The 16,159-nt window shown below is 54.4% G+C and overlaps 2 protein-coding genes across 2 annotated transcripts; one reads left to right on the forward strand and one right to left on the reverse strand.

The window, feature by feature from the left end:
- Positions 1–1,031: 1,031 nt before the first annotated feature.
- On the reverse strand, positions 1,032–4,330 carry LOC101923267 (deoxyribonuclease-1-like). The gene is made up of 8 exons (XM_005244096.2): positions 4,187–4,330; positions 3,536–3,624; positions 3,284–3,367; positions 3,028–3,143; positions 2,116–2,228; positions 1,650–1,807; positions 1,478–1,574; positions 1,032–1,241 (listed from the first exon to the last, which is right to left on the reverse strand). Exons 1-8 carry the CDS (start codon positions 4,328–4,330, stop codon positions 1,188–1,190), a joined length of 855 nt encoding a protein of 284 aa, XP_005244153.2. The 3' UTR covers positions 1,032–1,187.
- Positions 4,331–6,930: 2,600 nt separating this feature from the next.
- Positions 6,931–15,556, forward strand: INTS15 (integrator complex subunit 15). Its single transcript, XM_055806528.1, has 6 exons — positions 6,931–7,244; positions 8,344–8,565; positions 9,852–10,017; positions 11,905–12,432; positions 14,125–14,164; positions 14,758–15,556. Exons 1-6 carry the CDS (start codon positions 7,053–7,055, stop codon positions 14,963–14,965), a joined length of 1,356 nt encoding a protein of 451 aa, XP_055662503.1. The 5' UTR covers positions 6,931–7,052; the 3' UTR covers positions 14,966–15,556.
- The last annotated feature ends 603 nt before the right edge of the window (positions 15,557–16,159 follow it).

Raw genomic sequence — 16,159 nt, forward strand, 5'->3', positions numbered from 1 at the left:
CGATGCTGCGAGGGGCGGCCGGGGAGGTGCGGTGGTGCTGGAGCACCCCAGCAGGGCCGGGTGGGCGCATGGGACTCGGGGTGCTGCAGCTGGGGTGGTCCCTTGGGTCACAACACGTGGCACAGGGGCCAGGCAGGTGGCAAAGGGCGATGGCCTTAACGTGAGTGATTCAGACCGTGTAATTATAGGGGAGTGAAGGAAATGGTGGGGTGGCTGGGTCAGGCAGGCTGAGCACCGCCAGGCTCGGCAAGAGGGGGTGGCTGCAAACCCCTGCAGCAACCCCGGTGGTCACCCAGAACAGCCCCACCAGTGACCCAAAGCAGCCCCCGTTGTCACCTAACACAGCCCCACCGGTGACCCAAAGCAGCCCCCGTTGTCACCTAATGCAGCCCCACTAGTGACCCAAAGACAGCCCGGCGGAGCCAGTGTCCCCAGCACCAGCACACGGTGTCACCCCTGCTGCAGGGGTGCCCTGCCGGGGTGCCAGCCGCGGGGCAGGTAGGGAGGTGACAGCTGCTCATGCTGGGGCTTGACAGGCTCTTGCGTATGCCACCAGGTTTTGCATCCACACACCCTGTCACGGGATGAGTCCAGTGTCCCTCGGTGCTGTGCCGGCACCGAAACCCCCCCGGGAGGCACCAAACCCCACTGGGAACTGAGTCATGTCCTGCACCTCCCCCCGCCCTCACCGTCAGCACCCTGTCAGCCACCCCACAGCCAGGCGTGCTCCGGCAGGATGCGGCCCTGCGAGCTGGTAGAAAGTCATCCTGCATGCCGGCTAGGGGGCTGAGTCCTGCCCAGAGCCCCCCAGCCCGTCCTGCTGTCCCTGCTTTTATTGGGGTCAGCGGGGAGCAGCGCCTGCTGCCTGGTGGGTCCAGGTCTCCTGATGGCAGGAGGGGACCTTGGGGACCTTTCTGGCTCCAGCCCCAGTGGGGCTTCCCTGGCAGGGGGATGGGGGGCTTGGGCACAGGGTGCTGCTAGGGGGGCACAGAGGGGACCCTTCCTCCGGAGCTGGGAGGGCTGGAAAAGGCTAATTTTTTAATGAAAGCAGAGAGCATCCCACTCCCACAAGACCCCAAAGAGCAGATTCGGTGGGCAGCTTGGCTGGCACTGGTGGCACGTGGGTTCCCAGGAGGGACGCAGGTGCGTGCCAGGGTGTCCTGGTAGCCACCGGTGCTGGGATGGGCTCAGCGGGCTTTCAGGATCACCTCCACTGGGAAATGGTCGCTGACAGCCAAAGCCTGGGTGTGGGGGGGAAGCAGAGAGGTGGCTGAAGTTTGTCCAGACCTGCCGTCACTGTCATGGGACCCCAGTGCTCCGCTCCAGCCCCAAAATTTAGAGCATACCCCAAAATAACTGGGTCTGCGGGCTTGAATCAGTGTGGGGGCTGGGTTCAGGCCACCCCCAGGTGCACCCAGGGGAACAGGGAGCCCACCCATGCTCCCGGCGGGCTCATGTGCCCCAGCCCCTCACTCACATCCTTCCTCTGGAGGTGGAAAGTCTTCTGAAAGTTGTTGACAGTGGCGGAGCCGGGCTCGATGTCTTGGCGCAGCGCGGTGCCACAGGCGACAATGCTGCCAGTGCACTGTGGGTGTTAGCACCCCCAGTGCCCCCCGTACCAGCCCCCACCCCCCCGGCATGGCACCCACCGGTCATAGGCGCAGTCAGTGGTGTCAGCGACGGTGGTGTCGGCGCTGTCGGGGATGAGCCACTCGCAGGCATCAAGGGAGCGCAGGCGGATGGACGGCCACTCGGCGCTGGTCACGTAGGAGCAGTCAGCGTTGAAGTCACCCAGGAGGAGGATGTTCTGTGGGGCAGCATGCTGTGTCCCTGCCCACAGACCGTACAGAGCAGCAAAGGCTCCCTAAAATCTTAAGGGGCAGCAGAACCTCCCCTGGGGCTCCCCAGCATGGGAGGACAAGCCCCCAGGAATGGCGATGGAGCCACCCAGCAGCTCCCTGCCCAGACATTGCTGGGGTGGCACCTGGTCCGGTGGGTATGAGAGGTTTCCTGTGGGACATGTCCACCCCAGCAGGGCCACCGGGATGTGTGGTGGCCATACCACAGACCACCCGGCTACCCTGGGAAGGGGCCGAGCTCCCCACCGCCGCTTACGTTAGTCGCCCACTTGTTGACAACGTCGGTGTAGACCTCATAGAGCGCATCGATCTCCTCCGGTGCGTGGCTGGGCGTGGCATGCAGGGGCACTATCACAAACTCCTCGACCCCTGCCAGATAGGCGGCCGTCAGCCACCGGCTCAGCTGCAGCACCTGGGAAGGGAGCGGGAACCCTGGGGGACCACCCCAGGCCAAGCCCCAGCTACTGGCTGGGAAAAGCTGCTGAAGGGAAAGGGTGTGTTGGCTTTTTGGGATCTGCCCATCCTTCAGGCTGGGATTTCCAGCAGGAGCTGCATCCCTCCATGTGTGGTTTGGGATTTGCTGCTTGTTTCCCATCAGTTTTTCCAAGCCATCATGGTTTTGGCAAGGAGATGGGGGTGGGAGACAGGTGGGAGAGTGTGTGTGACCTGAGGAGGGTCTTGGGAGGTGGAGGTGATGGCACGGGGTAGAAGGTGGCACAGGGTGGGAAGTGGGACATGATGGGACATGGCATATGATGGGAGGTGGCAAGTGTTGGGATGTGGCACATGAAGGCAGATGGTACATGATGGGAGATGACACCCAACTGGAGGAAGCAGATGGTAGGATATGGCACAAGATGGGAGGCAGCAGGTGATGGGATGTGGGACCTGATTGGAAACAGCTGGAGACATGAGATGGACGCAGCTGGAGAGAACACATGGTGGGAGATGGCACATGGTGGAAAACAGCTGGCAGTGCTGGCTATGCTGGACATAGGTACCCAGGGCCCCTGGGCACCTGTGGGTGGGAGAGGGCCCCACAGCAGTGGAGGACCCTGGTGGAGCCCCTGAGTTGGGCTCCAGAGTGCAACCTCCCCTCCCGGCAGGCACAGCTCCAGGCTCAGCCCTGTGCCAGCTCCAGGCAGCCCCCAACACCTGCTCTGCTCACGTGTGGTGGGTGAGGAGAACTTCACGATGAAGGGCTCCCTGCTGAAGGTATCGGTCCCACAGGGCTCACAGCCGTCGTCATAGTAGTAGCTTCCCAGCACAGAGACCATGTCCGACCTGAGGGAGGGGAGCAGGGCAGCCCTTGGCACCGCTCCTGCTGCAGCCAGGGCCCCCAGAGGTACCCACGGCCCTTTGGCAGTGGCTGGGGAGGACAGTGGGTGACATGGGGGCTGCTGGACCCTGGTGGCATCCCTTACCTGTAGATGTAAAGGTACTGCTCCTTGTAGCTGGTCCGACCCAGGGGGATGCTGGCCAAAAAGTTGTATGGGTGCAGGGATGTGCTGGGAAGTGAGATGGAGAGAGGGTGAGAGGAGGTTCCCAGTGCCCCCCAGCACCCGTCAGGCTCTCTCTGGCCAAGCCAGAGGTGGCCTGGCATGGCGAGATGCTGGCTGGAATCTGTCCCAGCATTGCGTTTGCAGGCACTCCCTGCCCTGTGCCATCGAGGTCACCTGTTGAGCTGGTCCACGAGCTTCTTCACGGAGCTCAAGTCGGCATCCCGGAGCTCCTGCACCACGATGATGTCATACTCCGACAGGATCTGGCGGGGGGGCAAGCTCAGAGCTGCTCACCCCAGCAGGGAGCTGCTCATGGGGGCACCTGTGGGTGCCTGGGCTGTGAAGGCTCCCAGCCTGGCAGTGGGAGAGCAGTGGGGACCCCAGAGCCAGAGAGGCAGCTCCTCTGCTGGTGTCCTCTGGCTTGGAAAAGCCTTGGGGCAGCACTGTGCCCTCTACCACCCCAGCAGCTCCTCCCTCGCAGGCTGCTCTGAGTGAGGAACCTGGGCAGCACCAGCCATCGCCCATCTTTGGTTGGGGACCGAAAATAGTGGAGATGGCCTGAGGTTGGAGATGGTGATGGGGGAAGAGCAGGTGGGTGGATGGATGGAGGCAGGGATGGATGCATGCACGCATGCATGGAGGCACGTATCAATGCAAGCATAGATGGATGGACAGATGGTTGGGTGGATGGGTGCCAGGGTTGTGGACAGGTGGATTGATAGGTGGGTGCATGGACACTTGGACAGATGGATGCCTGCAGAAATCTGGTGTCCCACTGCCCCAAGCCAGCTGCATCCTGGAGACCAGAGACCCCCACACACTCACAGAGACGATGATATTTGCAATAGTCTGGTTGGACATCTTGCTGTCCCCAAATGTCTTGATGTTGAAGGCACCAATCTTCAGTGTGGTGGCCACGTGCAGCAGTACTGCAACCAGCAGTGGCAGCACCAGCTTTGAGGCTGCCATCCTGTCTGCAGAGGGGCAGAGATGGGCTCAGCCCTTGTGGCTGGGAGTGGGATTTGGCACAGATGATGGGGGTGACCAGGGTATTCCCACTGGCCATACTGGTTTCACTGGGAGGCATCTATTTTCCAGAGAACCACTAGGACCCAGGAATGGTGCACTCCTATCCAGCCATCTGGCTTGTGCCTCACATGGGGCACATCCTGCCTGTCCCTCCTGGAGGGAGGCCAGACCACCTGTGAGGCTGGAGCAAATAATTCACTGCCAAAGGAGCAAATGCCATTTCCTGGTGACGCAGAGCAGTCACTTCCTCGTTCACCGCCCTCAGCCTGGACACCCCTCCTGGCCTGGGATGGGTGGCAGTGGCTGAGGGCACCAAGGTCCCTTGGCTTGTGCTTCTCCCACTCCTCCCTGGGTCTGTGCCAGAGACCCAAAAGACCCTACAGCAGCCGTGCTGGGACAGACCAAGGGGTGGATCCACACTCACACCCCCCAACACCCCTCCTCACCTCCTTCCCTGCCTGGAGCATCCTCACCTGGGGTATCGCCGCCCCCCAAACTGCCCCGCCCCATCCTCACCCAGGCTGGAGTCTCCCAGACCCTCGCCGAGGCAGCACAGCAGCTCCCACGTATGGGAAAAGGTATTTGGGAAGTATTTCCCATGGCACTCAGCTCCCTGGGGTAATATTTCACCAGCAGACGGGATCCAAGCCCTGCCCAAGCCCAGGTGCCCCGAGCACCCAGCCCCACCAGGAGCCCTGACAGTATGGGCTGAGAGGACCGGCAAACACCCCAGCTTCGGGCACACCTGAAGCCCGAACCAAGGAAGGGCTCGCTGCCCCCAGATGTGCTTTTTCACTGGGGCAGCTGCTCTACTTAAATCCTCACCTTTCCCCACTGGCATCCTTGCTACGGCTGCAAACGCTACCATCTGCAACACCACAGTCCCTCCGGTTGGTAACGCAGTGATTTGGTAGCGTCACGATTTAGCAATGATACAATTTGGTCATGTCAAAAATTGCCCAAAGCCCCACAGATCCTCCCCACTCCCGGGGAGCACAGCAGCCTCCGCGGCCTCCCTGGCAGAGGCACCTATAGAGGGCTGTGTCCATCCCGGGTGATGCTTGTGAGCTGTGCCCAGGCTCAGCTCCTGCAGAGCATCGTGGCAAAACTAAGCCGAGCTGCAGGAAGCGACGCTGGAGCGGGGAGCTCCTGGGGTGTGGGAGGAGAGGGGAGCAGGACATACCTTTGGTGTCGTCCAAGGTCTCTGGAAGGGGAAGGAGCTGCACCTGCATTTATGGGGAGGGACACGCTCACCTTGCCAAGTGGTCCCTCAGCCAAAGAACATGCAAGGCCACAGGCTCCATATGGCATTTTTCACGGAAATAAAGGTCCACTCAGTGAAAAAAACAATGTTTTCAACAGTGCCAATACCTCCCGCCTCAGGTAAGGTGGCAAACGTGCCTGAATCAACAAAAACACTGAGAAGAGATCTGTACGGTACAAGTGAATCCCCGAGACTGCACATGGGGAACGGCAGCTCCCCAGCGCTGGGGCACAGGCAGCTCTCGCTCATCACCAGCTACAATTTCTCTTAAAAAGCATTTATTTCACCAACACCAGCCATTCCCATCCGGAACTCCACATTTCCAACAAGCCAGTGTCAACCAAGTATGCTGGGGCCAGTGGGAGCCCAGTGCTGGGGGCTCTGGGCAGCCGGTGCATCCTGGTGCGGCCCCACCAGCTCTGGTCTTTGGGTGTGGAGCTGAGCTGGAAGTCCTGAAAAACAACAGGTCCCTGCTGGGGTCCCTTGTCCCCAGACCCTCCCCAGGAGGTCACTCGGGGCAGGCCCTGTCCCCAGAGGTCCCAGGGGTGCCAGCTCCCCACCCTGCATGCTCCCACTGCTGATCCCAGCCCTGCCCCAGTAGCCTTGGCTGGTGTCCCAGCACTCCCCGGCCTCCAAAGGCAGCTGCCACACTTCCCAGGAGGGGACACCGCCATGCCAGGACCCGGCAGTGTGCACTGATCCTTAGGGGCTGGGGGGCCCTGCCAGCCCCGCCGGGGCCAAACGCCCCCCCGAGCACGGCCAGGGCCTGCACCCCACTGCCCACAGCGGGACCAGGGCTGGGCCTAGACACCCCCAGGGGGCTCCGGATTCCTACGCCAGGCCAGCGCCCCGAGAACCCCCATGGCCAGTCCCCCATCGGGCCAACCCCCCCAAGGGCCAGGCCCCACCTCGGGGCAAGGCCCCACCTCGGGGCAAGACACCCACAGGCCAGCCCCAGGGCCAGGCCTTCCTCTGGCCAAGAGTCCTCCGCATTCAGGCCTTCCCTGAACCGAGACCCCCAGGGCCAGGCCTTCCCCAGGCCAAGTACCCCCTCATGGCCAGATTGTCCCCAGGCCAAGACCCCCCGGGTCAGCCCCAGGACCAGCCTCTCAGGGCCGGGACCCCCTCAGGGCCGGGGACCATCCCCCCCTGCCCCACCCCGGGCTCAGCCCCCCTCCCCGCCGCTGCAGACGGGCCGGCAGGGGGCGCTGCGGGCGGCGGCCGCGGGCCGCCCCTTTTTGTCCGCAGCGCGGTGCCGTAGTGGCCGCCCGCCTGCGCTTTCGCCGCTGTGAGGCCGCGCCGCGCCGAGCGGGGCCGGGCCGGACCGGACCGAGGGGCGGCGGGCTGGGCAGCGGGCTGGGCAGCGGTGGGGGGTCGCTTTCCGGTGCGATTGGAACCATGAGCGACATTCGGCACTCGCTGCTGCGGCGGGACGCGCTGAGCGCCGCCAAGGAGGTGCTGTACCACCTAGATATCTACTTCAGCAGCCAGCTGCAGAGCGCCCCGTTGCCCCTGGTCGACAAGGGCCCCGCCGAGCTCCTGGAGGAATTCCTCTTCCAGGTGCCCAAGGAGCGCGGAGCTCCGCCCAAGGTGAGCCCCGACCGCGGGGTGGCGGGGGGGCGAGGCCCGGCGGCGTCCCGGACAGCGTCCCCGGGGGCTGGTGGCGGCCGATGCCCGGGGGAGGGAGGGCAGGGCCTGGGGGTGGCGGCGTGAGGCCCAGGCAGCGCCCCGGGAGCCCGGGCGCTGCCCCAGGGAGTGGCTGTGCAGGCCGAGGCCCCAGGACTCGGGACGGGATCCCGGGAGAGGCTGTTGTTGGAGCCTGAGGCCTTAGGAGAACAGAATGAGGTCCCTGGGGCGGGGGCTACTGCTGGCACTGAGCCCCCAAGAGAACAGGATGGGGTCCCTGGGATGGGAGCTGCTGCTGGAGGCTGAGGCCTTAGAAGAACAGAATGAGGTCCCTGAGGGGCTGCTGCTGGGGACTGAGGCCCCAAAAGAACAGAATGAGGTCCCTGAGGGGCTGCTGCTGGGGACTGAGGCCCCAAAAGGACAGAATGACGTCCCTGGGGGGCTGCTGCTGGGGACTGAGGCCCCAAAAGGACAGAATGATGTCCCTGGGGGGCTGCTGCTGGGGACTGAGCCCCCAAGAGAACAGGGTGGGGCCCCTGGGGTGCTGGTGACTGAGGGTTTGTTTGGCAGGGAGAGGGCTGGCTAGCAAGACACAGATGGACTAGCCAGGACTCTGGGAGCCCAGACAGGGCCCTGAGGAGGTGTGGCGGGCCTTGAGGCCCCTGGGGACTGCCCGCAGCCTCGCAGTGCTGTGGCTGGGCCGTGCCAGGGCTTTTAGATGTCTGGGTGTGGGATGGAGCTGGGATGGGGCCATCCCAGAGAGCAGCGAGCGGAAACTACAGCTGCTGGTGGATGTCAGGGTGCATGGGCCAGGGCCCTAGTGGGCAGTGAGCATCAGTCTTGGGTATCCAGGTGTTCAAATACAACTTAGAGCTTTTCAGTGTAACTAGGTAAATGCAGTAGTGGTTCAGGAAGCTTGAATATATGTGCTGTGCATAAAGATTGACTTTGTAACACCTGAGGAAACTCTCAGCCTTTACTGTTCTTGTCTTTTCACCAAAGTGGCTCTTGGTTCTTCAAGATCCCCAGTATATTTTGCAGCTTTGCTTTTGTTTTCTTTCAGAGATTGAATTCACTTCAGGAACTTCAGCTCCTTGAAATTATGTGCAATTATTTTCAAGAGCAAACCAAGGATTCAGTCCGGCAGATCATTTTCTCATCTCTCTTCAGCCCTCAAGGAAACAAAGCAGATGACAGCAGGATGGCTTTACTAGGAAAGCTGGTTTCCATGGCAGTGGCTGTGTGCAGGGTTCCTGTTCTGGAGTGTGCTGCCTTCTGGCTCCAGGTACAGCTTCTGTGCAGGCAGGGAAGTCTTGGGGAAGGAGTGAGGGAGTGTGCCGCCATGGGTACGGGTAAACTGGGGCAGAGTGTCACTTAACGGTTGGTGGCAACCGGTTGCAGTCAGCTGCTCCTTCATGGCAGTTTAAGCTGATAGAACAGCTAGCTCCTGCAGGTGCATTCACCTCATGTCTGTGCGCCTGTCCACTGCTCCTGTCCACTGCTTTGTTCCAGCATAAGGGAGAGCTTATTTATGTTCTGCACTGGCAGAAGAAAAATTGGGGTTTTTTTACTGTCAGTGAAAGTTTTATTGATTTTTCCCTTCCTACCTCCCCTTCCACCCCCCCCCCCCCTCCACCCCTGCATGGTAAAAGGGGTCGGTGGAGGGTTTGACCAACACGGGGAGTAAAACTATGGTCACCTGGCCCAAAGAAGCCGACTCTGGAGTCTGGGAAATAAAGTGTGTCTCGTGTACAAGTTTGTATATGGCAGAAGAGGCAGACCTCTCTAGCGATCTGGGCACAAAATACCTGTGTATATCTTCCGTGAATGCTGTTATGTGGGGAATCTCCTATGTCTCCCCCTTTCCCATAGAGATTCCCCACTGCAGACCTTGGGAAGTGCATTTTTGTTCCTGCTGCCTTCTTGAGATGTGCAAAATTCACCTACTTTAAGGAAGGGGAGGAGCAGAAAGGCTGTGCTGGGAGGGGAGGGTGGGAGAAGGCAGACCAGTACCGTTTCTGTGGGGTCCTTCTTTTCCCACCTGGTGGGCCTTGGCAGGGGAGGAGGGGATGCAACCTGGACAGCAGAGGGAAGGTGTAGTTTTTTGCAGATTGCAGCTCTTAAGTGACATGAGGATTGCACTGAAATTTTTCTGTGATAAAAATGTCAAGCATAACTGAGAGGTTGCTGAACTGGTTGTTCTGGTACTGAACTAGTTAGAACTACAGAACTATGTTGCTGAAGTAGTAAAAAAATTTCCATCTAAGTAAAAATGTTGATGTAATAGGTGTTAAACTACAGTTATTGTAAACACGAAATTTCACCATCTATTTTAATATTGCAAAATAGTAATTTTATTTGTGCCTGAGAGGATCTTTGATATGCAGAGAAAGAGAGAGAAAGAGAGAAAGCATGCTAATTTTGGGAAAGTTGAAACAGCAAAGTAGCTGGGTGATGTGGGGACGTACAGTGTTCAGGCAATGCAGACTTTAGTCAGCTCTGTAGAACTTTGTGTGACTTTAAAAGTGGTTTAACGCACTTTTCCTTGTGTGCCGTCCCGCACCCCTGCAGCGCACCCCTGCAGTGTACTGTGTGAGGCTAGCCCAAGCCTTGGTCGATGACTACTGCAACTTGGTGCCAGGGTCCATCCAGACGCTGAAGCAGATATTCAGTGCCAGTCCTCGCTTCTGCTGCCAGTTCATTACATCCGTCACAGCTCTCTACGACCTCTCTTCAGGTAAGGGTTTCCAAGCTGTGTCTCTCAAAGTAAGAGGGGCAGTATAATGCAACGTAAATGAACTGTTACAATTGAATTAACTGCTGAAATTCTGAAGATGTTTGTTACCATGTAATTATTGCCAGAAGCAGCTCAGGGGTGTGGCTGTTGTCTTGTCTGCCACTGGGGTGAGAATAAAAATAACCGCTCAGTGGGTGAAGGGAGAGTCTTTGCTGGAGAAGCAGCCAGGTAACACCTGACACAAAGCACAGTGCCCTCCACAGAAGGCAACGGACATGGGGACGTTCTTGATTGAGAAGCTCTAGCTGATCCACCTCAGCTGGGCAGCTGGACCTCCCTATTGTGTGTCACCTACCCAACAGGTAGACTCAGGGCTGTCTGTTGATCCAGTTCCTTCCAAAAAAGGGTAGAAATTCAAATTCTGAATGTTTGCAAGCTGGAGCAGGATTTCTGTTGGGCAGCGATGAGAAATGCAATCAATAGCATACTTCCAATGCACTCGGTAACTGTAAGTTGACCAGCTAGTGATACGACCTGTCTCAGGTGGTTGTTGCTCAGACACTAGAAACTTGCGGGTGTCTAAAAGATGGGTTTACCTTTACTCAGCGAGAGAGAAGGAGAGCTTGTGGTAGACTAGAGAACAACCATACACTAAATACCAACATCACGTATAATCCAAAAAAGCCAGTACTGTTTGTTATTGATAAAGGAAGGGTTTTGTGTGGTCTCCAGATAAGCAGCTTGGCATTAGTGAGGAAGAGGTGCCGATTTAGACTTCATTTTTAAAAAAGTATTTGGTAGAGCTTGTAGCATATTCTTCCTCAGTATTTTAGATACATTTTGTGCAACCACTTGGAATTCACCCAACTAATTAAAAGACATGTCAGAAAGGAAATAACATGAGTTATAAGAAGTAAACTAAGAAATTTTTTAAAAAAACTATTGGGGATGTTACTGGTGACACAAGAAAAGGAAACTTGCTCCTCAAAGTGTGATCTGTAACTGGGCAGTCTCCACCATGTCCTGAGGGCAGGAGTTGATCACACACATAGCAGTATCTGTGATACTCGGAGGTACCAGAAAAGCTTAAAAACTGGAAAATACCAGTTCTGTATCCATTGCACACTGGTATTTCTGTAGTCCAGATGATTTGTCCTAGAAGTCATTTCAAGTACAGAGACCTGAGTGGATAGTTCTGTGCTGAGCCCTTTGTTGACACTGTACACAACTCTCAACGAAAGTACATAGCTCAATCCTGTAGCCCGCCCCTGTGGTGGGGTGATGCGTGATTACTGTGAAGTCAATGTTTCTTTTGTCTGTAGTCAAGCTGCAGTTGATGACCACCTTTCCCTTCCTATTTAAAGTTTTACATAATCTTATAATCCTTTACCTGTCATGTGATCGTGTTGTTGCATTGTTTTTCCACGAGACATGCTTGTTTAGGTAAGTCTTAAAGAAAATGAGTTGAATTATTGGAGTAAAGAGAACAAGGTGCCAACAAGTTTTTCCAGTTCCCTTGCCCATTGTACTTTGTGTGGCAAGGGATAAAGAGAGGGACTGAGTTTAGGGAAAAGGTGAGCAGATGATGGGTGGGGGAGAAGAAAATGGCAGAAGAAGCTTTGTTGGGGAAGGGAGTAAATGCTGGCATTTAGTGGTGTCTTCAGAATAGGTGGAGAAGGTGAAGTTGACAGGAACATGGTTGTGTCTTCCCTGGGACAAACGAGCATCTACCTTTTGTGTCTTGAAAAAAAACCAGCAGAGTTGGGGAGGTTCTGAAACTGTAATTATGACAGTGCAGGAAGGGTGTGTGTGAAAGATTCATTAAAAAAACCAACTGTGCTTCAGTGCAAGACTCTGCTTACCCAACAATAACTTTCCTATCTTCAGATGACCTCATCCCTCCTTCGGATCTGCTTGAGCTGATTGTTTCCTGGATCTTTGAAGACCCCCGCCTAATCCTCATCACCTTCCTAAACACCCCTATTGCAGCCAACCTGCCAATAGGGTTTTTGGAGCTCACCCCACTGACTGGACTGATCCGTTGGTGTGTGAAGGCCCCCTTGGCTTACAAAAGGAAGAAGAAAGCCTCCCTCTCAAATGGACATCCTCCCAGCAAAATTGCCAAGGACTCGACTTCAGGAGAAGACAGAGATTGCCACCAGCTGTATTCAAAACTGCATCTAAGTGTCCTGCAGGTTCTTATGATGCTTCAGGGGCATTTAACAGAGAAGAACCTTTATGGGCGCCTGGGGCTAGTACCCTTTGACCACGTGGTTCCACTTGTTGAGGAAATTAACAGACTCTCTGATGAACTCAATCCTCTCAATGCATCCAAAGAGATTGAACTGGCTCTAGACAGACTAGCTCAGGCTTTGCAAGTGGCCATGGCATCAGGAGCACTCCTCTGCACTAGAGGTAAGATGTCGGTGGGGCTGGCACAGACTCTGTCATGGGATTATTTTCCTTCAGTGTGCAGAATTTGTAAGAGGGAGTGTTGGGGTGAGGGAGTAAAGGTGAACATGTTCACAGCAGAAGTAGTAGTTTGCCACTTTTAGGAAGCGACAGTGCAGGAAATAGTTCAGGAAAAATAACTGGATGGAGAATAAGAAAGGGAAGGTCACTGATGCAGGCAACTGGTGTGTTGTTTTGCAGAGCAGAAGAACTGATCTTCGACGTTGCAGCCTGCAGCAGGGGGTTATATCTGGTTGTCTGGCATGAGGACAAATTTGACACCCTCAGAATTGCTTGTAGCTATTTAAGAAGCACTGTTTAGTTGTGCTTCAGTTTGATTTCTCTGAGTTTGCCTGCTGGAGGAGAGTCCATGAAGCAGATAAACCCATGGGGTGGGTATGCTAGACAAGGAATTTGAAAAGCAAAGAAAAACTCTTCTTTGGAACTTCTGGGCCTTCAGCTCTCCTGTAATGAGACCCCATTACAGCATGTATGATTTGAGTTAAACTTAGTAAGGAAACCTGCTCATGTGGCTTTTGTCTCTTTCCTGTCTCCAAACCCAGCTGTTTCTGAAAGACTTGCAGAGATAAAAAAGGGAAGTGCCTCAACTCAGCGTAGGGTCAGACAGACAGACTGTGTTCTTGACGCATTCTCTTGAAAACAGGTGATTTTTAGTGTGACTAGAAGGCTTAAAGTGCCCCAAACAGCCAGGAAGGACAGTTAATGCAGACCCCAGCTGCAGGCAGTGGCCTCTGCCTGAGGCTTTTGCCCTGGCTGAACCAGTGCTGCTGGTCAAATCTCAGTGTTCTTTCAGGGAGTAGCTCTGGGTGTAATGAGAACAAGGAGAATAGTGGGGTTTTGAGTAGATGGCTTATATTAGCTGCATTTTTTTCTTAGCTGTTTACCTCGTCCATTTTGAGTGCTTGCTCTTAATGTGGAAGTGGAAGGTGATTCAGTATAAGTAGCTGCTGAAGTACGAGTTATTTCAGTGGTTTTTGAGTGTGTTTATTTACAAAGGCAGGAGTTTTATCTCAAGCTATTTTTGAAAGGGCTCTAGTGACAGGTTATGTTGTTAAATACCTTGGTTCTAGCTATTCTGATTTAGAAGAAGTTTGGAGATGGTAAAAAAAAAAAGGTGCAATTTCTAGTTGATAGACCTCAGCAAAAAAAAACCCCCAAAAACCAACCAACCCTTTCTTTGCACTAGCACTGTTTAAAAAACACCCAAACCAATACAAACCAGCTATTGAGTAAGATTTGCCTTGCTTTGACCTGATGTCTTTCTCACTATAAATGCCATGCTCAGTGGGCAGTCACACCTTGTATTTCCTGTGTTTTAGTTACTACTTGTTAGTATATTGGAGTTGCAAATTCTGTCCTAAGGCTTGGTGTGCCTTGAAATGAAGCTCCGTTTCCCATACGGCAGCGTTGGTTAAATGTCAGACACAATAAAGCATGTAGGTAGAAAGCTGAGGTAATGACTGGTGAGATGGGGAAACATTTTCTCTCCTAAGGAAGTTTTTGAGAATGGGATTCTGGATCTGTTGATGGCTGGAGCTTTTCCAGTAATCTGACCTTTCTAGCAAGGAAAGTGGAAAGAAAAATTGCTCTAACTTCTGTTTTACACTTACTGTTATGTCTTCTGTCCTCTTTCAGATGACTTGAGAACTGTGTGCTCCAGACTACCGCATAACAAGTAAGAGACATTTCTACAGCCGTTGTTGGTTTTGATGCATATTCCAAGACACGCACTTGAGGGCTGTTGAGACAAAACTTGCTTTAAAAATTTATGTTTACTTTCTGGAAGTCAGCCTTTATTCATACACAGTTCAGCACAAGGATAAAGGTGGTAGGCAGTGCTGGCTACTTCTTCCCTTGCAAGCTGGACTCTTGACTGAGGGAGATTTCAGTGACTCCTACCATAGAGATAATTTTGCCCATCCTGTGTTAGAACAAAAGCACAGGAAGGGAAAATGAAATTACAGCATAGAACCTGACCCAGAGTTTTCCCATCCCCAATTCCTCGTGTGTTTTACCTGACCCTAACCTTAACTGCACTTTGCTTCTTGCCTTTTTGCAAAGGGCAACCAAGTTTAGATTTATATATAAAAAAAAAAAGTCTTCTGGAAGCTGTAAAGAGCAGAATTGAATTGCTGTCCTCTTGCCTCTCAGTGGTAGTGTGTGTTGCTTGTGAATTGTCCTTAGAGCCAGGCCCTTGTGGGCTGGGGAGAGCCGTGACAAAAGCCTTCTCTGAATAATCCTCATGCCTGTCTGTATTTCTCTCCACAGCCTGCTCCAGCTGGTGATTTCAGGTCCAGTACAGCAACCGACCCACGGTGCTCTGCCACCAGGATTTTATCCTCATATCCATACTCCTCCTCTGGGCTACCCTGCGCACGCTGCGCACCCTGCGCTCCCGGCTCACCCGGCGCTCCCTGCTCACCCCGTACAAACATTTATACCAGGAATGACATTCCCATACCGACCTATTCGCTAAAATGCTAAGACTGTAGAGTGTACCCAGTTTCCCTTAGTTTGAGGAAGCCTTGCAGATGAAACCAAATGACTCGGGAAACACATTTTCCTCTTTGGTGTAAAGCTGAGCAATGCCTGCGTGAGGGATCAGCCCTTCGGCAGTGAAGACAGACGGGTAGGCTGCAGTCGATGCGGATGTGGGATGCAGATACAAAGGCAGATCGTAGGGACAAAAGGAGGGAGTGGGAAGAGAGAAGCAACAGAAACTCCAAATCTCTGCAGCGTGTGGAAATGTTTTTGGTCCACATTGTTTTATATAATCACCAAGGGTATGATGTTTCTCAACCATGTGTTTTTGAGCAGCCCTGATCTGTTTACGGCATGCTGAGACCAGCTAGTCTTGTTCTAGGAGGGCCAGAAAGAAAAAGGCGTGAGATTTTTTTTCAAGCTAGTCTGCTCTAGCCTGCTTGTTTCTTTGTAAATGTTTGTATCTATAGCTACAGAGTATGTGTACACTGTATATTTTTGGAACACAAATGTTTGTTTCAGAAGCACAAGGTAGAGTAAAGCAGCACTTCCTATTAAAGGAAACAGTTTAAGAAGCATAAAATAATTCTGCTACTTTCTCTCTCAAACAGCAATTAGAAAGTTCAACTTGTTAGGCCTGTGCTAGGGAGGTGACAAAACCCCGTTGTTGCTGCCGTGACCCATCGTCCTCCAGGCTGGGGAAATGCCCTCTTTACATGCCTCTATCAATGATTCGCAACACTTTGGGGTGAGATCTGGGGTGTTTCGTTAATGCTAGCTGGAATACCTGCCAAAGGCTGGCTGTGGGGGGCTGGCCAGCTTGGAGCGAGGCACGGGTGGGTGTGGAAGTGTCCTGGGAAGGGCAGCAGAACTCGCTGCTGTTGGCACTGCAGCAGAACACGCCATCTCTTACGTGCTGTGATTCTCTGAGCCCATTCTGCTGAGCGAGGAAACAAGAAAGGAGGGAGGGCCCTTCCTACATGGCAGTGACAGTTACAATGACCTCAACCTCAGCTGCTATTGAACTCGTTGGAGAAGATGTGGTGGCTGGGGTAACCTGGTTCCCCACTGGCTGCAAAAACCAGACAAGTTAAGTGGAAGCCAAGAAAATCTGCTGTGAAATGTCTGCCCTTCTCTGGAAAGGGAAGGTAAATAATATTATAAGAATAGGTTTTAACTTTGGGCCAGC

This window comes from Falco peregrinus, chromosome 5, assembly GCF_023634155.1.
Source record: "Falco peregrinus isolate bFalPer1 chromosome 5, bFalPer1.pri, whole genome shotgun sequence".
In the NCBI taxonomy this organism is placed as follows: domain Eukaryota; kingdom Metazoa; phylum Chordata; class Aves; order Falconiformes; family Falconidae; genus Falco; species Falco peregrinus.